Genomic DNA, 23109 nt, shown 5'->3' with positions numbered 1-23109 from the left:
GCACTGCAGTACTCTGCTCTGCCCTCAACAGGACAGAGCAGTATGCCTGCGCTGGAGCCGCAACTGGAAGCAAGGAAGAGGACGTCATCGCTAGAAGATGGGAGGCACTGGACCCGGATCTGCGACACCCACCGGCCGGACCGCCCCCTGAGTGAGTATAATATAACTCGTTTTTCTTATCGTTCAGGTCTACATCGGGGGCTTATCTACAGCATTACAGAATGCTGTGGATAAGCAAGTCCACTGACATGAGAGGAGGCTGATGTCTAGGAAGAGCGAAAGGTGCATAACATAAATACTGTCCCACCAAAAATATAATGTTATATAAAGCCCACATTAGTACAAACAAAAAAAAAAAAACCTGTTGCGGATATTGTCCCGAATTGACTCAAGTTCTTGTATTGTTCTCTCTGGAATGAACACTATACATTGTGAAGGGTAAAATCTACAGTGACAATCCACAGAAAGAATTGACATCTGCACCACAAGTCTGTTTACAAGTTATTTTACTCATATTCTTGTAACAGTACTTTGAAAAATCTGCTACAATTATGCCACATGTGAACATACCCTATCTATTACCAGATTTCACAATACAAACTGCACACATTAATAAATAGATCTCTTAAACCAGATGAGGCAGGTGTACTTACTTTGAAAAAAGCATATCAGAATGGCTGTGTGATCCTTCTTTTAGATTTCACTGAATGATATTAAAATAAGCAATTCATAAATCTAGCTTTAGCTCATCAGTAATGTATGTTCCCTGTGTGTAGTATAATACTTATGGCCACCGTCTTCAGCTGTTTTTGGTGCCGCTCCAGTCGTCTTCTGCATAATGTGTGACCGGAGTTGTGGCTGGTGAGATTGCTCCAGTGTATGTTTGGCAGAACAGAAGTCGCTTCACAATGTTAGTCTATGAGACTCAGATGCAGGCTGTCACAGACTTACAATAAGAGAGAGTGAGGCTGCGTTCACACATAGTTTTTTTGCATTTTCGCAGCGATTTTAAAAGCGGGATTTTGCCGCGAAAATGCAAAAAAAAGCATCCCATGCAATCCTATGGCATTCCGCACATGTTGTGCTAATGCTGCCGATTTTTCCTCGGCAGAATCGCATCGCGGAAAAATACGCAGCATGCTCATCAATTTTGCGGAATCGCGGCGATTCTTCACACACAGGAATGCATTGTTCTGCTTACTTTCCGCATGTGGTTGTGCCCACCATGCGAAAAGTAAGCAGAACATTTGCGGATGGTACCCACGGGCTGGAGGAGAGGAGATTCTCCTCCAGGCTCTGGGTACCATATCCCTGTAAAAAATAGAATTAAAATAAAAAAATCTTCATATTCTCACCTTCCGATGTCCCTCGCAGCGTCAGCAGGTCTCCGCAATGCTCCCGGCAGGTCCCGTTCCCAGTGATGCATTGCGGCAATGACCTTTGATGACGTCGCAGTCTCGCAAAACCGTAGCGGTCTCGCGAGACTGCAACGTCATCAAAGGTCATTGCCGCAACCGCAATGCATCACTGGGAACGGGACCTGCCGGGAGCATCGCGATGATCGGGAACGCTGCGCGGGACGTCGGAAGGTGAGAAAAACACCATTTTTTATTTTTATATTTTTAACATTAGATCTTTTTACTACTGATGTCGCATAGGCAGCCTCAATAGTAAAAAGTTGATCACACTCGTCAAACACTATGTTTCACAAGTGTGACCAACCTGTCAATCAGTTTTCCAAGCGATGCTACAGATCGCTTAGAAAACGCTAGCATTCTGCAAGCTAATTATGCTTGCAAATCGCTAGTTTTTCCGAAATAGGCGGGAATTAAAATGCAGTTTTCTCACATATTTCCCGTGGAATGGAATTACAGAATTCCCGCAGAAATTTCCGTGGCAATTCTGTAACGTGTGCACATAGCCTGACTGTTAGCAGTGACTTCCGGCCAGTCAGAGGTGCCTTCACAACATGGCGAAGCGAGACCGGAACGGCGCCTGAACCAATAGAAACGGCAACCAGTATGTATTTTACTACACACCAGGAAAATACATTACTGATACCACTCCAGTGGTGAAATTAAAAAAAAAAAAAAAAAAGAGTGGTATCTTACAGCAAGCCAGACCCAGTCAGGTCTAAGAGACCTGTTTGATGATGGATGCGGTTTCATGTGGTGACAGAGGCTGCTTTTAATCACTTTTCTATGAAAAGTGTATATATAAATGTATGTAATTCCCATCCTATTGCATTCCAATCCTATGAATCCTAGTATATTTTCTGTCTTTTTTTAATATTCCTTATTTATTTTGTTCTCTTGCACAGGCTGCCAAACTGGACCCCTACATGCCAAAAGTGTTCTGTTATTTGGGTCATTACTATCGAGAAGTAGCTGGTGATAAGACCAGGGCTCGTGGTTGCTATAAGAAAGCGTTTGACCTGGATGACAATGATGGAGAATCAGGAGCAGAAACGGTAGATCTAAGTATGGAGCTGAATGACATGGTAATCTACCACCTTCTCAGTATGATGACGAGGGCTTCTTGCACTGGTAGTAGACTTTTTGCATATAGCATAATCAGAAAAGTGAAAAATAAAAAAAAATAAGTTTATCCTATTCTTTTCCCACCTACTAGAACAGCAGTGGGGAACCTTTTTTTGCCAAGGACTATTTGGAAATTTATACTATCCTTCTTGGGCCGTACAAAATTATCAACTTGAAAATGATCCTGCAATATTTGGTCAAACATTTAGTTAGCTCACTCCTAATGTGATGGCAGGAGCTGCTTTTTTTTTGGTGAGGTTTGTGATGTTAGCTGGTATGGATGATATTGCTACTTGTAATTGCTTTTCCAGGCGACTCTTTGCAATGATAAGTTTTGCAAAGAACTCAAAGCAGTAAGTTGTTCCCAACACATCTGTATATTACATTGCAGGTCTCTTGACAGTGGGAAATTCACCAGTGTTCACATTACATTTATAGAACTCAAGCAGTGGAAGATCTACAGTATATATCACATAGATGACATCAAGACTGCTGTATATACATCACATAGGAGACACTAAGACTGGTGTACATACACATGTGGTCAAAATTGTTGGTACCTCTCGTTTAATGACAGAAAAACCCACAATGGTCACAGAAATAACTTGAATCTGACAAAAGTAATAATAAATAAAAAAAAATCTATGAAAATGAACAAATGAAAGTCAGACATTGCTTTTCAACCATGCTTCCACAGAATTGAAAAAAAAAAATAAAACTCATGAAATAGGCCTGGACAGAAATGATGGTACTCCTGAAAATAATAAAAGGGACATGTTAAATCAAGGTGTACTTACTAATTAGCATCACAGGTGTCTACAATCTTGGAATCAGTAAGTGGACCTGTATAGAGGGCTACAGATACTTACTGTGCTGTTTGGTGACATGGTGTGTATCACACTTAACATGAATCAGAGGAAGCGAAGGAAAGAGTTGTCTCAGGAGATTAGAAAGAAAATTATAGACAAACATGTTAAAGGTAAAAGATATAAGACAATCTCCAAGCAGCTTGATGTTCCTGTGACTACAGTTGCACATAGTATTCAAAAATATAAGCTCAGTGGGACTGTAGCCAACCTCCCTGGATGTGGCCGCAGGAGGAAAATTGATGACAAATCAAAGAGACGGATAATACGAATGGTAGCAAAAGAGCCCAACAGATTAAAGATGGATGAACTTCAAGCTCAAAAACATCAGTGTCAGATCGAACCATCCGTCGTATGAGCCAAAGTGGACTGTCGAGGTAGCTATTTTTGGGAGGGCTAAATTAACCCTTCACGGTTGATCCAGTGATTTCCAAATTATTCCACATTGTTGCTAGCAACTCAAATGACCACACGGAGACTGGGGTCTCTGTACGGGAGGATCGAGGCAGATCACTAAGCCCCTTTATTATAGTCACATCTTTTATAATCTTTTGCTTAATTATGCAAGGTTCTCAAGTACCAATAGCATCATTTCACTTTGTAAGCCAATAATATTGCAAGAAAACCAGAAAATACATATATGTCCGTAACCAAATAGAAAGTAGTACAATGACATATTCTTCAGAGTTTTACACTCCTGCCTCCCTTATCTTTGTACCTGATGAGAACAGTCTGGTTTCATGGCAGCCCATGCCAATTATGAAAATTTATCTTACAGCAACAAAAACGGAGAAACGAAACCTTCAGAGAATGGATAAAACGAAACTTCAACTCTGATTTTAGTATTAACCCTTCACATTCTCCCCTAGATAAAATTTTTTAACACATATGCAGCATCAGAGGTGCTATCCCAAGCTAACAGCTTGAGGGGTACTGGTCTTCACATGTCTGATACCGTGTTACCAGTCATGGCTGTCGCGGCGCACCCGCCCCCCCTGTATACTGCAGTTCACGAATAACAATTTTTGATGACGGTGGTGGGGAACTTTTGTAGGTAGCCATGTGCTTGGCTTCAACATCTTCATCAAGTAGCCTTTTGAGATCGGTGCAGAGAAGAGCAGGGGCAACGACACCTTTGGTATCATCATTAGCTGTCTTAGTGCAGACTTTCCTAATACATACAGAAATACACCAAAGAACAAGTTTTAGTATCACATATACAACAAGGATACAGGCAGCAATGTGTAACAAGCTCTGTAAGATCCCAGCTATCCAGCCCCCAATTCCCTTTAATCAATTGGCTGGATTGAGAAAGGAGAAGGTGTCTGACCAACAACTGTCCTTATTACGATCATTATCTTTATCGTATTGATCTCTGAGTCATTGAATATCTTCTAACTTTAACTTTTACCAATGATATTATGATAATAAAATGCGAAAAACCAAAACATTATGCCCCTTCATTTGCTATTGGCTTGTTGGGTGATGAGGAGAACTTGATAGGGACCGTCATACAAGGGTTCTAGTCCGTGCTTCCTGACATGCCTTTTCACGACTTTCCAAATCACCAGGCTTCAGGTTATAACAGGTGTCGGTTTCTGCGGAATCTGGAAAAGAAGAAGAAACTAGAGCATGGGTGTTAGCAAGATTTTTACTAAGCTGAATAACATATTGAACAGCACGGTCAGTTTCTTCTGATAACTGCTGAGGCTGGAAATTTACAACTGGGGGCCTGGTACCAAACAATATCTCATATGGGGACAGGCCATGTTTTGCAATAGGGGTAGTACGGATGTGGTAGAGTACAATGGGTTGGAGCTCTGGCCATGGAGCTGTAGTCTCCTGCATCATTTTAGTCAATTGTCCCCTCAGTGTGCCATTCAACCTCTCAACTTCCCCACTGGATTGTGGGTGGTACGGAGTATGGAGGGCTACAGTGGATCCAAGCATTGTCAGAACTTCTTGGTACACATGAGAAGAAAAGGCCGGGCCTTGATAACTTTCAACAACTTCTGGAACCCCATATCTGCATATAACTTCCATCACCAGTTTCTTCGCTGTGGTCTTTGCAGTCATGTTGGTAACAGGGAATGCTTCCGGCCAACTGGAGAACCTGGGGCCCAGTAGAATTTTTGCACCAGTGCGAGGGCCTGATTCTTTCCTTGATATGTAGGCCCATGTGGCAATAGCAGGGTACATCCGCTTAGGGAGACACACGAGTTGGTCCTTTTTCCAGAGACCATTATCCATTCGTGCCCCATCAGTCTTCCATTGCTTCACCTCTTCCTTTGGAGACATTCTCTGCATCGTCATTAAGCGGTCTCGCAGGGTCCGACAGAAAACTTCAGTCTGTTGTAGATCATCTGGTTCTTGTAGGGTCAATGCTTCTTGTAACTGTTTACGCTGAGAGCGTGTGGTCACCATAGTTGGTATGGTTGGTTCAACGGGTAAAAGAGCGGCGGCTTTTGCTTGCATATCCGCAAATATGTTGCCAACAGTCTGTGGTCTGTTCCTAGGACCGTGCGCCTTAACTTTGATAATAGCCACCTGAGTAGGTAATTTGATCGAGTCCATGAGGGTTTTAACAGCTTCAGCATTTTTCACTGGGGTTCCGGCAGTAGTAATAAACCCTCGATTGGCCCATAGAGCCCCAAAATCGTGAGCAATACCAAATGCATACCGTGAGTCCGTGTATATATTAGCCTGTCTGTTCTTGGCCAAAGTACATGCAGTAGACAGAGCCTGGAGTTCTGCTTCTTGTGCTGACTGTGAGGGCGGGAGCGCAGCTGCGTGCACTACAGTGTCCTCTGTGGTAACAGCGTATCCTGTGTGGAATCTACCGAACTCGTCAGCATATCTTGAACCATCCGTGTATAACACCAGATCAGGATTTGGGAGTGGATTCTCACTGACATTTGGTGGAGTAGCTGTTTCTTCTATCAGAAATTGGGAACAATCATATTGGAGGTAATCCTCATCACTGCCATCTTCCCTTATAGTTCATTATATCGTCTTTCAAGGCATTGTAAAGGGGTTGCATTATGCGGGATGCACCGGTATCCACTGACAAAAATAAGTGCATAGTCCAAGAAAACGCAGGAGTTCAGTTTCATCTTTTGGGAAAGGAAGGGAGTTGACAGCTATTTTTCTTTCTTCTGTGAGGTGTCTGGCACCCTGAAGGAGACAGTGACCCAAGAATATCACTTGACCAAGGCAGAACTGAATTCTCAAGGCTGAAACCCGACAGTTCAGTGCTGACAGATGCTTAAGGAGGCTAACAGTGGCAGAAATGGCAAAAGACACCTGCTCATATTTTTTTCAACCTGGTTGGGACTGTTTTGGGCCCCTTGTGGCATAACTGTCCATGTTAACTGTCGTCCCTGATAAGTGAATGCAAATAGAAACTGGCAGTCTGGGTGTAACGGAATGCTAAAGAAGGCATTGGTAAGATCAATAATTGTAAACCAAGCAGCATCCTCGGGTATTTGGGACAAAAGAGTATGTGGATTAGGCACCAGGTTTGAGAAACACTTTTACTGGTTCTACAGGCATTTTCCCTATATCATTTGGCCCTTTTGACCAGAGTTTAGATGGTATCTCTGAGAGGTATGGGGTGAGTCATTGATCCTCTGGCAATATTGGGGGTGGATCTGGGCCTATCAGGGCCATCATAACTGTGGGAAGGGCATGCAAAATACAGATTTCCTCACTGTCTTCATCTGCATAGGGGTTAGGTAACAAAAAAAACCATCTGACCATCATCTTGGAATTGTATTCTGGAGCGGAACTGTGATAATAAATCTGCCCCTAATTTACTGGACATGTGGGAGAGATCACAAACTGAGCAGTAACGAGAATTAGCAGGGAGGGGCTGAGGAGCAGGGCTCCCACTAGCTGAAGTCTGAGGGGGGGGGCGAGAGTTTGCTGTGTGGACTGAAGGGCACACTGTGTGCTCGCAGCTGCGGTGGGGGCTAGAGGCTGCTGTTTGCTCTTTTTTTTTTCTCTCTCCTGAACAGAGCGGGTTAAAGTCTTCTGAAAACTTTTTTTTTTTTTCCTCTGGTTCGGGTGAACGGGGATTGAGGCTGGCTGCGGATGATAATAGGTATCGTCAGCAAAGGTGGGGGCTGCAACTCTCGGCCTCCTTGTACAATTGTCATCTAGCAGGGAGACCTCTTGTTTCAAATCATCACTTTTAACTATTTCCCTGACATTAATATCAATCTTAGTTCCTTCTTAACCAATCAAATTCTCAATTCTTTCCTGTACCACAACACGTTCAGTCTTTTTCACAGTGTTAGACAATTTTCCTTTTTCCACATAGCAATAAAAACAATCAGAATTCACTTGCTGTTCAACTTCCACATAACCTTCATTATACAATTCATGTGCCAAGCCACGGAATTCCTCAGCGCCTTTAAGTAATCCATCATCAGTCAATCTCCCTTTATTCTTTTTAACGCCTTCATCCCATAGCGTAGGCTGCAACCTACTGCCATTAGGAAATCCCAGAATCAAAAATATTTTTCCTGCATTCTTGACAAATTTCTTTCCTCGTCTTTGAATCATAAGACTAACAGTATCTGATCCTTCACACAATTCCAAACTTTTCTTTTTCTTCCACAGAAACATAATTCTCTCCTTTAGAGCTAAATATCCTGACAAATTGTGCACAGATCTGGCGGCCATTTCAGTCTCTGTTCCACCGGGTCAATAATCCCCCTCTGGGATTGCCCAAAATTTGCGGTACTCAGTGAAAGGAGGAGGGCGTCTCAGACTATCCCTCCGGACACCTCTGGTTATATATATACAGTGGGGAAAAAAAGTATTTAGTCAGTCAGCAATAGTGCAAGTTCCACCACTTAAAAAGATGAGAGGCGTCTGTAATTTACATCATAGGTAGACCTCAACTATGGGAGACAAACTGAGAAAAAAAAATCCAGAAAATCACATTGTCTGTTTTTTTTTCATTTTATTTGCATATTATGGTGGAAAATAAGTATTTGGTCAGAAACAAGCAATCAAGATTTCTGGCTCTCACAGACCTGTAACTTCTTCTTTAAGAGTCTCCTCTTTCCTCCACTCATTACCTGTAGTAATGGCACCTGTTTAAACTTGTTATCAGTATAAAAAGACACCTGTGCACACCCTCAAACAGTCTGACTCCAAACTCCACAATGGTGAAGACCAAAGAGCTGTCAAAGGACACCAGAAACAAAATTGTAGCCCTGCACCAGGCTGGGAAGACTGAATCTGCAATAGCCAACCAGCTTGGAGTGAAGAAATCAACTGTGGGAGCAATAATTAGAAAATGGAAGACATACAAGACCACTGATAATCTCCCTCGATCTGGTGCTCCACGCAAAATCCCACCCCGTGGGGTCAGAATGATCACAAGAACGGTGAGCAAAAATCCCAGAACCACGCGGGGGGACCTAGTGAATGAACTGCAGAGAGCTGGGACCAATGTAACAAGGCCTACCATAAGTAACACACTACGCCACCATGGACTAAGATCCTGCAGTGCCAGACGTGTCCCACTGCTTAAGCCTGTACATGTCCGGGCCCGTCTGAAGTTTGCTAGATAGCATTTGGATGATCCAGAGGAGTTTTGGGAGAATGTCCTATGGTCTGATGAAACCAAACTGGAACTGTTTGGTAGAAACACAACTTGTCGTGTTTGGAGGAAAAAGAATACTGAGTTGCATCCATCAAACACCATACCTACTGTAAAGCATGGTGGTGGAAACATCATGCTTTGGGGCTGTTTCTCTGCAAAGGGGCCAGGACGACTGATCCGGGTACATGAAAGAATGAATGGGGCCATGTATCGTGAGATTTTGAGTGCAAACCTCCTTCCATCAGCAAGGGCATTGAAGATGAAACATGGCTGGGTCTTTCAACATGACAATGATCCAAAGCACACCGCCAGGGCAACGAAGGAGTGGCTTCGTAAGAAGCATTTCAAGGTCCTGGAGTGGCCTAGCCAGTCTCCAGATCTCAACCCTATAGAAAACCTTTGGAGGGAGTTGAAAGTCCGTGTTGCCAAGCGAAAAGCCAAAAACATCACTGCTCTAGAGGAGATCTGCATGGAGGAATGGGCCAACATACCAACAACAGTGTGTGGCAACCTTGTGAAGACTTACAGAAAACGTTTGACCTCTGTCATTGCCAACAAAGTATATATCACAAAGTATTGAGATGAAATTTTGTTTCTGACCAAATACTTATTTTCCACCATAATATGCAAATAAAATGAAAAAAAAAAACAGACAATGTGATTTTCTGGATTTTTTTTTCTCAGTTTGTCTCCCATAGTTGAGGTCTACCTATGATGTAAATTACAGACGCCTCTCATCTTTTTAAGTGGTGGAACTTGCACTATTGCTGACTGACTAAATACTTTTTTTCCCCACTGTATATCTATATATACCTGAGTTACGTATCCTACCCAGTCTTCGATCACTCACCACGCCTGACTCTAATAGTGAATTCAGGATTTCAGGATATTTTGACTATAAATAGAGTCACAATCACTGGTCAATCCGGGGTGTCCGTCCCTTATGAGGTACGGTTCGGGCACTGGGCCCCCAACGGGACTGCACCTCTATATGATTCCCCAGATGAATCACCCCATCACGGGGACAAACCTCAGATCCTCTTTGCAGCAACAAGCACAGGAAAACCACACCAAACGGTCAGTCTGAACAGTATAACTGCCAACTTACCGTGGTTGCTGTGGGGGATGATCAGTCCCAATTTTCCAACACCTGTGTCCGCTCCGAGAGTCCTTTGCCTTGTTGTCCTCCGGGGTCAGAGGCGTCCCTGTTCGTGGGCCCCACGTTGCGCGCCAAGCTGTCGAGGTAGCTATTTTGGGAGGGCTAAATTAACCCTTCACGGTTGATCCAGTGATTTCCAAATTATTCCACATTGTTGCTAGCAACTCAAATGACCACACGGAGACTGGGGTCTCTGTACGGGAGGATCGAGGCAGATCACTAAGCCCCTTTATTTTAGTCACATCTTTTATAATCTTTTGCTTAATTATGCAAGGTTCTCAAGTACCAATAGCATCATTTCACTTTGTAAGCCAATAATATTGCAAGAAAACCGGAAAATACATATATGTCCGTATCCAAATAGAAAGTAGTATAATGACATATTCTTCAGAGTTTTACACTCCCGCCTCCCTTATCTTTGTACCTGATGAGAACAGTCTGGTTTCATGACAGCCCATGCCAATTATAAAAATTTATCTTACAGCAACAAAACCGGAGAAACGAAACCTTCAGAGAATGGATAAAACGAAACCTCAACTCTGATTTTAGTATTAACCCTTCACAGGACTTCATGGGAGACGACCAAGGAGGACACCATTGTTGAAAAAAAAAAATCATAAAAAAGCCAGATTGTAATTTGCCAAACTACATGTTGACAAGCCACAAAGCTTTTAGGAGAATGTCTATGGACAGATAAGACGAATGTGGACCTTTTTGGCAAGGCACATCAGCTCTATGTTCACAGATGGAAAAATGAAGCTTATCAAGAAAAGAACACTGTCCCTACTGTGAAACATGGAGGCGGCTCTGTTATGTTCTGGGGCTGCTTTGCTGCATTTGGCACAGGGTGTATAGAATCTGTGCAAGGTACAATGAAATCTCAAAGCTATCAAGGGATTCTAGAGAGAAATGTGACAGTCCCAGGTCATGGGTCTTGTAACAGGATAATGACCCAAAACACACAGCTAAAAACATCCAAGAATGGCTAAGAGAAAAAATTGGACTATTCTGAAGTGGCCTTCTATGAGCCCTGAAAATCCTATTGAGCGTCTTTGGAAAGAGCTGAAATATGCCGTCTGGAAAAGGCAACTTTCAAACACGAGACAACTGGAGCAGTTTGCTCTTGAGGAGTGGGCCAAAATACCTGTGGAGAGGTGGAGAAGTCTCATTGACAGTTACAGCAATCGTTTGATTACAGTGATTGCCTCAAAAGGTTGTGCAGCAAAATATTAAGTTAAGGGTACCATCATTTCTGTCCAGGCCTATTTCATGAGTTTTATTTTTTTAAAAATTCTGTGGAAGCGTGATTGAAAAGCAATATCTGACTTTCATTTGTTCATTTTCATAGATGTTTGATTCATTATTACTTTTGTCAGTTTCACGTTATTTCTGTGACCATTGTGGGTTTTTGTCATTAAATGAGGAGTATCAACAATTTTAACCACGTGGGTATGTCACATAGGATCCATTGAGACTGCTGTATATAAAACATATAGGAACATTGAGACTGCTGTATATACATCACAAATGAGACACCTAGACTGATGTATACATCACATAGGAGACACCGAGACTGTTGTATATACATCATAGGAGACATGGCAAATGCAGTATATACATCACATGAGACATGGTGCTGCAGCATTTACATCACAAGAGACATAGGGCTGCGACATTTACATCACTGGAGACATGGGGCTGCAGTATATACATAACTGGAGACATGGGGCTGAGGTATGTATATCACAGGAGACATGGCATTGCGGTATATACATCAAAATAGACACGGGACAGCAGTATAGACATTACAAGAAACATGGGGCTATAGCATAAACATCGTAGAAGACATGGGGCGGCGGCATATACATTACTGGAGACATGTGCTCCAGTATATACATCACAGGAGACATGGGGCTCCAGTATAGCTATCACAAGAGACTTGGAGCTGCTGTATATACATCACAGGAGACCTGAGACTGCAGCAAAGACGTCACAGAAGACATGGGGCTGCAGCAAAGACCTCACAGAAGACATGGGGTTGCGGCATAGACGTCACAGGAGACATGGGGCTGCGGCATAGAAGTCACAGAAGACATGGGGCTGTGGCATAGACATCACAGAAGACATGGAGGCGTGATAACGTAATCTTTCATTACACGCACTGCAGCGTTCATTAGTGAGCAATGTGTGCTCACAGAGCTAGGAGAGATTATAGGGCCAGCAGCTGTCAAAATGCAGGTGCTGGTGCGGGCACTGCAGTTCCAGTGATTCTGCCCAGGTTCCGGAGAAAAGGCTATTGTGGACCATAAATGGCCCCAGGGCCTGAGTTCCGCACTGCTGTACTAGATTGTTCTACCCAAGGAGTCCTAATACGTAGTAACCAGACCTAAAGCATTGTTTACATTTTCATTATCCTGAATTTATATCTTTTCTAGGACACGGCATTAGCCATTTTGTCAAGTGTAACAGATAGAGCAAGCGCAGGAACAGCAAAGTGGGCATGGCTGCGGAGAGGCCTGTACTACCTAAGAGTTGGTCAGCACTCCAAAGCTGTGTCTGAGTAAGTGAGTCGGGCCTGCCATCTCACAGTTTATTTCTCTGAATAGCGGCAGTAAATGTGTTGATATGATATAAAAAAATGTGTTATTATAGAAATAACACTTTGTCAGTCTTCTGCCAGTCGTGAGATTAGTGGCCATTGCCAAATCTGTTGGCGAATTATTTTTACAATCAATCCTTGATAAAATTAATATCAGTATGTTGACATCTTTGACTCCCTAAGGCTACTTTCACACATCAGGTTTTTGCCGTCAGGTGCAAACCGGCAGAGTGTGGAAAAACGGGTCCGTTTCATTTTTGTAGCAACCTGATGCCACCGGAAGGATACGGCGCACTAGGAATTTAAAGGAACAGTGATCCTGAGAGGGGAGAGCGAGACCTGCAGCAAAATTTTGCCCATTGACATACATTAGTGCCGCATGGATACGTGGCGCGTCCGGCTTTTGCCGGATACGGCAAAAAGTGACGGTGCGGCGACATGAAAAAACGGTCCATGCAACGTTTTTTTTCCCTGTGTCGGACTGCTTTTTTCCACTTCGCATGCCCCGCAAATTTCCTCTGGCATGAATATTAACCCTGGAAGCGGCGGAAAAATCTCTCTCTCTCTCTCTCTCTCTCTCTCTCTCTCTCTCTCTCTCTCTCTCTCTCTCTCTCTCTCTCTCCCCCTCCCTCCCTCCCTCCAGCGCGAGATCTCCGGATCACTGTTCCTTTAATTTAAAAAAAAAAAACGGATCTGGTTACATCAGGTTATTGCAAGAAAGAAACGGATCCGTTTTTCACACTCTGCCCGTTTGCAACTGACGGCAAAAACCTGAAGTGTGAAAGTAGCCTAAGATGTGCTACTATGACTTAGGGAGGGTGTGGGTGTGTGAACCAAGCTCCATACATGATAGTTGCTGACTGTATTCTACAGCCGGCACCTTCCTCTATCTGCAGCTGTGCAGTTTAACCTCTTAAATATTGCTGTCAATCAATAAAAGTAGCATTTAAGTTGCACAGTCCCAGTGGGATGTTTTTACTGACGTACAATGCCCTCTTTCTCCCGAGATGGGATCACTGGACCGGCACTGATCGGCTGATCAGGGAACACAAAATCCCAGACAGGGAACTTTTATCTCTGTTACAAGATGGCACTGCAGGACGGATGCTGACTGCTGCACTATTCATTCTCTTCTGGGCTGCTGGAAGAAGCTCAGTGCTTGTCCGCCCATAGGGAAGGAATGGAGTGGCAGTCGGGCGTGCTCGTTCTGCTGATCAGTGCAGGTCACAGCAGAGGGATACCCACCAATCAATAAGTTATCATTTGTGAATAGGGGGTTTCTTGTGTTAAAGGAGTTTTCTTCATAACTAATAAAAACAATATGAACTAAAACCTACCATTATAGATCAGTCACTTTCTATTCAGTTAACACCTGAGCATTATCGCTGAAACCCCCATTGTTATGAATTTCTACATCTTTTCTGTTTTCTGCATATGTAGCGGTCATATTTTCCTCAAATCTAATGGCTTTGATGCAGCAAGACGACAGGGGGTTAATGATTGCATCCACAGTTTCCTTTCTCTCCCTGACCTCACAGCTTGCTCGATCTCCACAAGTGGTTTCCAGGCTCGTTCTCACATGAGTCTGTAATATGGTTTATTATGAAGTCCTGTTGTGTAGGATGGAGCACTAATTGCCGTGCCCTTTGTTCCCTGCGCTTGGTATGGGTTCCTCATAAACGCTGCATTCTCTGATCCGTACATGGGGCATTAACAATTTGGCATTTTATTTTTCTTGAAATATTTTGAAATAAACGTATTTGTTTGTCTAAAGTCCCTTTTCTCATTTATTGGTTATTTAATTTAATGATTTAGCTTGCACGCTGCTTTGAGAGCCGACCCCACGGACCCCAACTGCTGGGAGTGTTTAGGAGAAGCTTATCTGAGTAGAGGGGGCTATTCTACCGCTCTGAAATCCTTTATGAAAGCCAGCGAACTGAATCCAGATTCAATGTACAGTGCATACAAAATCGCATCCATCAAACAGCTCCTGGGCACATATACAGAGGCGGTGACTGAGTACCAGCATATCGTACAGAAGTCCGGAGAATATGTGCCAGCGCTGAAAGGTAGTGTCCTCTCATAACAAAACCGTGGAAACCTTGCATAGGCGTCCATGAATCCTGACTGTAGTGCGCTAATCACACTGAGCTTTATACTGTCACTATTCAGTGGTGGATGATGGTAATTGCTCTTTATATCTCATTAATTGGTAACTTTTAGAGGAGTTTTTTTGCCTAAGTTATGATACACTCTTTTGAGGCCAATTTCACACATCTGTTGAATATTCGTTGTGCTCGTATTGTTATCCCCACTCTGGCCTCCAGGGCGTCAGATCTGAGCTAACTCTTTCATTGCCATATGTGAGGCCGTTGGCTCAGGTTAGGGAACCATCAGTCAGGTCGGGTATTGCGAGCACGGTCCATGCTTCACGGCTGTGTGTTACTGTCCTAAGCATATTATGAACAAAATGTGATAATTTGTGTATTGCGCTGGTGCCTTGGTTTTACATCGATTGCCCAGGTATCACAAAATGTATTTTTGTTGATACATGAACCATCAAATTAAGAGAATAGATACTACCATGATGGCACTCCATAATTTTATGACTAGACTACTTCCTATATTAAGGCTATTCTCTTCCTCTCCCACATCTAGCAGCTGATAACGGTTTAGTAGCAGTCATGTTGTGTAGCTTTAAATGTCTTGCAGGGCTCGGTGAATGTCACCTAATGCTTGCTAAAGGGGCACTTGCTGATTTCCTTGATGGCAAAGCTGTATATCTAATCGAAAAGGGTCTTGAGTATTTGACAAGGTCAGTACTAAATACTATTGTCCATCACAATAAGTTATCTTTTATGTAATGTGCATAATAATCATTGCATCTGTCATCTCTATCCTTTACTTATAAACATATTAAGCAGTATGTAACCCATGGCTCACATGTGATTGCTGCTTAATTTTAGAAATTAGCTAACAGATTTTCAGGACGCTGGTCCAGTGGGCAGGTCAATATTCGATGGCCGCTGTGCGGGAGCACTGTAAGCCGTCTCCTTCCCGCCATCATCATCCTCGGCTTCTGTTTTGATTGGCCAGCTTGTGGCAACATTACTATCTAGTGTGATACACGCTTGACGTCGTACCAGGCCGGGTAATTAGCGCCACCAATGGCTGCAGGTAGGAGGCCGCTCACAGGGCTCCTGTCCAGCGGTCACAGAATACTCACCAGCTAGCTGGACCAGGATCCTACAAATGTATTTACTTATCTTCCATAAAAATAACCTTATTTTTCTTTGATAAATTCTAGAGCAGTTCAGCAGCATCCTGACCTTTTATGTCTGTGGAAACTGCTTGGAGATTCTTGCTCCTGTTTACATTTGGCCTCCCCGGCCAAAGTCAGCGTTCATGTCATGGGTGCCATTGTAGGACAGAATACAGATCAGAAGCTACTGAATAAATCCGAGATCTTGGGACTTGGGGGAAGGTAAGAACTAAGTACTTAATTGTTAACACAGAAACTGTATGTAAATAAATTAATAGATGTTATACTAAATTGCTACTCCTATGGCAAATCATATTCCAGAAGGACAGGTTTAGTCCATAGAAGTCTATGGATACGTCTGGTGTGTACTCTAGAAATGGTTTGCAACTGTCCTTATCAGTTTCATTGTTTCTTGTCATAAAATGTGCTTTTTAGTAATTTTCAATATAATTTCGGCAAGTTTGTAACTATATGGAGGATTCAGATACTGAGTTCGCACAACCCTGTTCCTTACTCTTTGCAGGTGTTATGGTCGGGCACTGAAGCTTCAGCCGTCTGCAAACATATGGTGTGATCTTGGCATCAATTATTTCTACCAGGCACAGCACGCCCTGATTTCTGATCACGTAGGCAGTAACCAGAGTGATTTATTGGAAAAGTCAATGCAGGTAATGTGTGATGCTTAGAGTAATCCCACCACTGAACATTGTACAGCCTCAGTATAGATTGTGTAGATTAAGTTATCATCAGTTCCATTAATTTTGTCAATTTTCAATGAGGATTCTGTGCTGAAAATCCACAACAAAATATGCCACAATACATGAGAGTAGAGTTTGGAAAACCCCTTTTACATGCACTGGAAAGAGTTGGTTTAGACCAGTGGTTCCCAAACTCCAGTCCTCGCGGACCCCAACAGGTCATGTTTTCAGGATTTCCATAGTATTACACATGTGAGAGAATTCCTGATGCCTTGATGATACTTCCATCACCTGTGAAATACTAAAGAAATCCTGAAAACATGACCTGTTGGGGTATGCGAGGACTGGAGTTTGGGAACCACTGGTTTAGACAAAAGATCATATGATGTGTTTAAAAAAAAAAATCTGCAATCTACTCTATTCTGCCACAGGTCTTTTTTCATTTGCATTTTATCCATTGTTTCATATAACATAATTGAATTTTAGTGTGCTCTTTATTTATCTGTAGCAACACAGATTTATAATACAGAGCTGAAAGCACAGTTCTGCCAACAGTTACCGGAAATGGTCCACAAGCTTTTTATCAGTTAGGCTGGTTACCTGCACCAATGCATTACAGGAAGTTTTTACTACAATACTGTACAGAGCCAGTTGTGCATATCAGAAGCAGGCTACCAGCGCAGGCATGTGGAACCATTACCGGGGTTATCCAGTTAGGCATCGGGGAGCCGACTGTCAATCTGCGTGACATCGCCAGTCACGCCCCGTCAACAGAGCAGAGCAGAAGATACGCCTCTGCTCTGTTGACGTGATGTCAGCGGAGACCGGCAGAGGTCTGCGCAGATCAAAATAGGAACGAACTGCCTGTTAGTTCATGTTGAAGAGGTTGTCCCTCACAAGATCAGGGATCCCAGAGCCGACGTTGATTGTTATTTACTCCATTATTATAAAGTGGAGCTTGAACCCTAGCATCAGTCCTGCAGAAGTCCTGGTTAGTGATATGGAAAATTGCAAAAAGTAGCACCAGTGTAGAAAAAAACATAAACATATGCATTACTGTGCTAAAGTGTTGTTAGTTTATTTTTATCAGTGAACAAAAGAGAAATCAAAATCAAATCAGTATTTGGTGTGAGTATCCATTGCCTTCAAAATAGCATCAGCTGTTTGAGATACACTTGCATAGTCAGGGATTTAGTAGGATTTTTGTCAGGTGTATGACTAACCCGCTTTTCCAAACAACTGATAATCATAATGCTATGAACTTGATTTTTAAGGGTCGGCGTAGGTCTCACAATGCGAATGAAAGGAAATCTTACTGCTTCGGCATACCAACACATTTTTGGCAATTGAAGCTTCCAATGTTGTGAGAACAGTTTGGGGATCTCCTTTTTCTGTACCAGCATGAATATGTCTTGCGCATAAAGCAAGGTCCATAAAGGCAAGGTTGGGATAGTTTGGTGTGGAGGAAACTGACTAGCTGCACAGAGCCCTGACCTTAACTGTATCTAACACCTCTGAGATGAACTGGACCAGAGATTGTGAGCCCAGCCTCTCCTGAACATCAGTGTCTGACCTAAAAAATGCTCTTCTGGATGAATTGGCACAAATTCCCAGACACAATCTCCAAAATCTAGTAGTAAGCCTTCCCAGAAGATCGGAAGCTGTTACAGCTGCAAATGGATGACCTTCACTTTAATGCCTGTGTATGTAGGACATGATGTTATGAAAGTTCCTGGTGGTATAATGGACCCAATCCTTTTGTCCACATAGCATATATATACAGTTTATAATGTACACACGCTTGTACAACGTGCTCGCCATTATACTGAATGTAACTTGGCCTGACATTTTTAGAATGTTTTTACATAACACTAAATTTATGTGATGCTCATAGTTTATAGCAAACCTTCAACCGGTCAGGTTCACCTGAACCACATGTTTATTAAGTGACTGGAGATTTAACTGTGAACAAGGGATTTATAAGTCTAACAGCGTAAAAGCTACTAGTGAGATACGTCCCATCAGTATTTTATGCCAGGGCTGTATGACATTCCTGCTTTGTTGCTTTGCCTGGAAGGCTTTTGTTGGTCTGTTAATGGTTTCTGCACCATGATTTTCCCTCTAGGGCTGCTATGTATTCTGAGTCACTCCACACACATATTGTGAATAAAGTTGGTTGCCTGCTTGTGCTTTTATATTTGCCATCTTTCGATGGGTTAACAACAGCCGACACACAGATTGGTGACATATTGAACATAAAAGTTTCTGTCTTTTACCATTTCATTGCAATAACACAACTGCTGTTTTAGGATAAATGACATTTGAGCTAGAATGATTGACAAGTTTTCCCAATTTTATCTGACAAGTTTTCTGAAACTAAGCATTTAGTCGTCATATGTGACTTTCTATAATGTTGAGTTTTCCAACTCTTTCAATACAGGTCATTTGTCTAAATACATATATTTTCTATCTCCTGGCATTTAGTGCATTAAGAAGGCGATTATGATGGACAGCAGTAATCACCAGTACTGGAACGCACTCGGTGTTATTTCTTGCTCCAATGGTGAGATTCCTTCCTCCCTTCCCTTCCCTTTTCTTCCTTTCCATCCTTCCCTTCTTTTCCGTCCTCCCTTCCATCCATCCCTCCCTTCCTTCCTTCCGTTCTTCCCATCCTTCCTTCCCTTGCATCAGATACTGTGTTTGTCTCCCAAATGAAGCCAATAGAGGCTTCTGCGACCCAGAGGTGCTTGGCGTTCTGCAGATATGTAATTTGATTGAACACTTGACAGTCATATTAAGGTTTGGGGATCCACTTTTTTTGTCTTTAACCAATTGTATTAAATTAGGTTACTTTGAATTTTCAGATGTCAACAAGGCACTTGCTCAGCACGCTTTCATCAAATCAATCCAGTGTCAGCAAAATGTGAGTCTTTGATTTTCAATTTTAACATGAAGTTATGTTACATTTATTTTTTTTTTTACCACTCACTGTCTTCTCCCATTCTTGGCAACGCTTCGGTCACACGACAGTAATCAGCTTATTCGGCCAACAGTTTCTTCTTTATGCTAGTTAGTTGCTTTCCCAATATACATCTCATAGGCTTACAATGTTAAAAAAAAAACTCCTTTCTTTGAAAAAAAACAAACATAAGAAGCAGGCACCACCCAAGTAGTAAGGAAAAATAAGAGCTAAAAATTTCTAAAGACAGCAAGTATATCCACACACAAAAAAATAAAGAGGTAAGGTGTGCATGACCTTCTATATATAGTGTCAGATATAATTTATTAGCTGAATCAGTACAAATAATCCTTGTGGCAAATAAAATGCTTTGCAAATGTTTTGAAAATTGCAGAAAACTGAATACCTACCAAAGCCCTACCAAAACACCATGATAAAGTGATAGAGTCAAAATGTTCCTATCTAATCATATAAGAAGGAAAACCCACTAGCATAGAAAATATTGCATATCACATACTGTGTAAAGTGCCAAGAAAATCTATGGAGTATATGACGGTCCAAGATAATAAACCAAATAAAGTATACCAATATATAATAGTACATGAAAATATAAATAATTATTATTACCAAAGTGAATACTACAAAGGAAAATAAGGGGCTATGTGTAACCCTGCCCATACAGAAGGTGCTGCATGAGCCAACTAAGCTGATTGCAATCACGTGATCAAGAAGAGGATTGAAATGTCCTTGGAAACGCTAGAAGACATACGTGTTGATAAGGGATTAGCGATGAAATATTGTTTTTCTGTGAGTTCCTCTTTAAGTATTTTTTTTTTTTATCTTTTGCAGAATGCCATTGCTTGGACTAATCTCGGTGCTTTATATTTGCTGAATGAAAACATTGAGGTATGTTATACTATATACACATATTCAAACAAACAAATACAGCAGCGCTAAGATGTATGTACTCATTGAAAATATGAAACTTGGATGGCATTACTGCTGTATATAAATACAATAAAAATAAAGGTACTCTGCGCATAAATTAGCCAATTTATGAGAGGCCACCAACCATGACAAGTCAACCTTTTTTTGATGGGACCTGAAACTTTCCTCTCCAAGGCTAAAAGCCTACAAATTGAAACGACAGGTAGAATCTAGCACTGTTTAAGAACAGCCTAATATACAAATAAGTGAATACAACAGCACTCTGTAAGTGCTAAGATGTATGCAAACATTGAATATATGAAATTTGGACTACATTACTGCTACGTGGAATATACTTATAAAATTGGCCCATTCATGTGAGCCTATCAACCACGGCACCCTATTCTTTGATGGGACCCTGGGGTATTTTAAAAAAAAGCCTAAGATGTCTTGATTTTTTTTTTCCGTGTACAAGAAAATCAGACCAATTTATTCTGATCATAGTTTCATCAGATTGTGGTGCAAGTGTCCTCTAAATTTCTCATACGTGGAAACATTAAAAAAAAACAAAAAACAATTTCTCTACCTTCTCCATTCTGAGAGTCCATGAATATCGAACGTCACTCAGATATTGAGTGTATTACGATTTTTTTCACGGACCCATTGACTTGCACTGGTGATTTTGATCCGATATGTCTCCGATGTTTGCCAATGACCACTCGGTCCGAAGAAGAAATCAGATATGTGAATGGTCCCATAGAATATCATGGGTATAAGGGCTCTCTGTTGAAAGCACAGATAGCACTTGTACGCAAAAATTGTGAATGAGGCTTTAGGCTAATAGGAGGAGCGCTTTGTCAGAAAAAGAGGGAGTCAAAAACCACAGTTACTACAAAAGATTGGTGTATATATATTATCTCTACCGTCTTATATTGCAAATGGAGGCATCTAGACTAGTGAAAAAAATTGTCAACCTGAAATAAATGCCTCTGCAAAGCTTAGTTTACTATCCCATACACCATGTTCCAAATTATTATGCATATTATATTTTTCTCTGATTTTCCTAAGTGGTCGGTGCAAATGACAGTCAGTCTAATAAAAGTCATCACTCGTTAGAGTATACTGTATTTTTTGGATTGTAAGACGCACTTCTGTTCCCCCAAATTTTTGGAGAAAGTGGGGGGTGCGTCCTTTAATCTGAATCTGTGTGCTGCTGTGCTATAGAGTGGGGTGGGGGCTCTGCCATGGTGTCAGGGGGCTGGGGTGGGCTGGCTGCGGAGACAGCGGGTGGTCAGTGCTCCCGCTCATTAGGCTCATGTAATATTCACTGCACCCGCTGTCCATCACCTCGGTGCTGAAGCCTCGCCGAGTTGGTAGACGTGAGCGTCGCATATTGCATGTGCGTGCCAGCAGGGGGGAATATAGGGACGGGGGTGCGCCAGCAGGGGGGAATTTTGGGACGGGGGGGCCATGTGCGTGCCAGCAGGGGGGAATATAGGAACGGGGGGCCCTTGTGCGAGCCAGCAGGGGGGAATATAGGGACGGGGGGGCAGTGTGCGTGCCAGCAGGGGGGAATATAGGGGCGGGGGGGCCGTGTGCGTGCCAGCAGGGGGAAATATAGGAACAGGGGGCCCTTGTGCGAGCCAGCAGGGGGAATATAGGGACGGGGGGGCCGTGTGCGTGCCAGCCGGTGGGAATATAGGGACAGTGGGGCCGTGTGCATGCCAGCAGTGGGGAATATAGGAACGGGGGGGCACTTGTGCGAGCCAGCAGGGGGGAATATAGGGGGGGGGCATGTGCGTGCCAGCAGGGGGGAATATAGGGACGGGGGGGCTGTGTGCATGCCAGCAGGGGGGCATATAGAGAGCGGGGAGCCATGTGAGTGCCAGCAGGGGGGCATATAGTGACCGGGGGGGCCATATCTGGGATGGGGGGGCTATGTGCCAGCACAAGGGGGCAATGTGCCAGAATGGGGGTTATATAGATACCAGGATGAGGGACATATATATGATTTCAAAGATGGACACTGGCATTATAAGACACACCTCCATTTAACATAAGAAAAAAATTCTCTTTTTCTTCACTAAATTTGGGGGTGCGTCTTATAAAGCGAAACATACGTACATCGAATTTTATTGACGAAACCTCCCAATGGTAACAGTATAATCTCCAAAATGAATAAAAACTCAAAATGCACTGTTCCAAATTATTAGGCACAGTAGAATTTCTAAACATTTGATATGTTTTAAAGCACTGAAAATGCTCATTTGTGGAATTTGCAGCATTAGGAGGTCACATTCACTGAACAAAAAATCTATTTAACGCCAAAACATCCCAACAGGCCAAGATACATGTTAACATAGGAACCCTTCTTTGGTATCACCTTCACAATTCTTGCGTCCATTGAACTTGTGAGTTTTTGGAGAATTTCTGCTTGTATTTCTTTGCATGAAGTCAGAATAGTCTCCCAGAGCTGCTGTTT

At 42.6% G+C, this 23109-nt stretch overlaps 1 protein-coding gene across 4 annotated transcripts in view; it reads left to right on the top strand.

The window, feature by feature from the left end:
• SKIC3 (SKI3 subunit of superkiller complex) overlaps positions 1-23109 on the top strand; it is a 262730-nt gene that overhangs the window by 120357 nt on the left and 119264 nt on the right. For 3 of the 4 annotated variants that reach the window (XM_073590899.1, XM_073590727.1, XM_073540938.1), the window contains 9 exons: positions 2321-2500; positions 12618-12742; positions 14597-14850; positions 15494-15596; positions 16089-16265; positions 16567-16711; positions 19226-19304; positions 19606-19664; positions 20550-20606. In XM_073590899.1, coding sequence (XP_073447000.1) covers positions 2321-2500; positions 12618-12742; positions 14597-14850; positions 15494-15596; positions 16089-16265; positions 16567-16711; positions 19226-19304; positions 19606-19664; positions 20550-20606 — 1179 coding nt within the window. The remainder of the gene's footprint in view (positions 1-2320; positions 2501-12617; positions 12743-14596; positions 14851-15493; positions 15597-16088; positions 16266-16566; positions 16712-19225; positions 19305-19605; positions 19665-20549; positions 20607-23109) is intronic. The other variant, XM_073590811.1, reaches the window with a different exon arrangement.

This window comes from Dendrobates tinctorius, unplaced genomic scaffold, assembly GCF_039654945.1.
Source record: "Dendrobates tinctorius isolate UK_male_01 unplaced genomic scaffold, ASM3965494v1 ptg000003l, whole genome shotgun sequence".
Lineage (NCBI taxonomy): Eukaryota > Metazoa > Chordata > Amphibia > Anura > Dendrobatidae > Dendrobates > Dendrobates tinctorius.
Note: the sequence above shows the minus strand (reverse complement) of the source record. Positions and strands in the feature narration are given on the sequence as shown.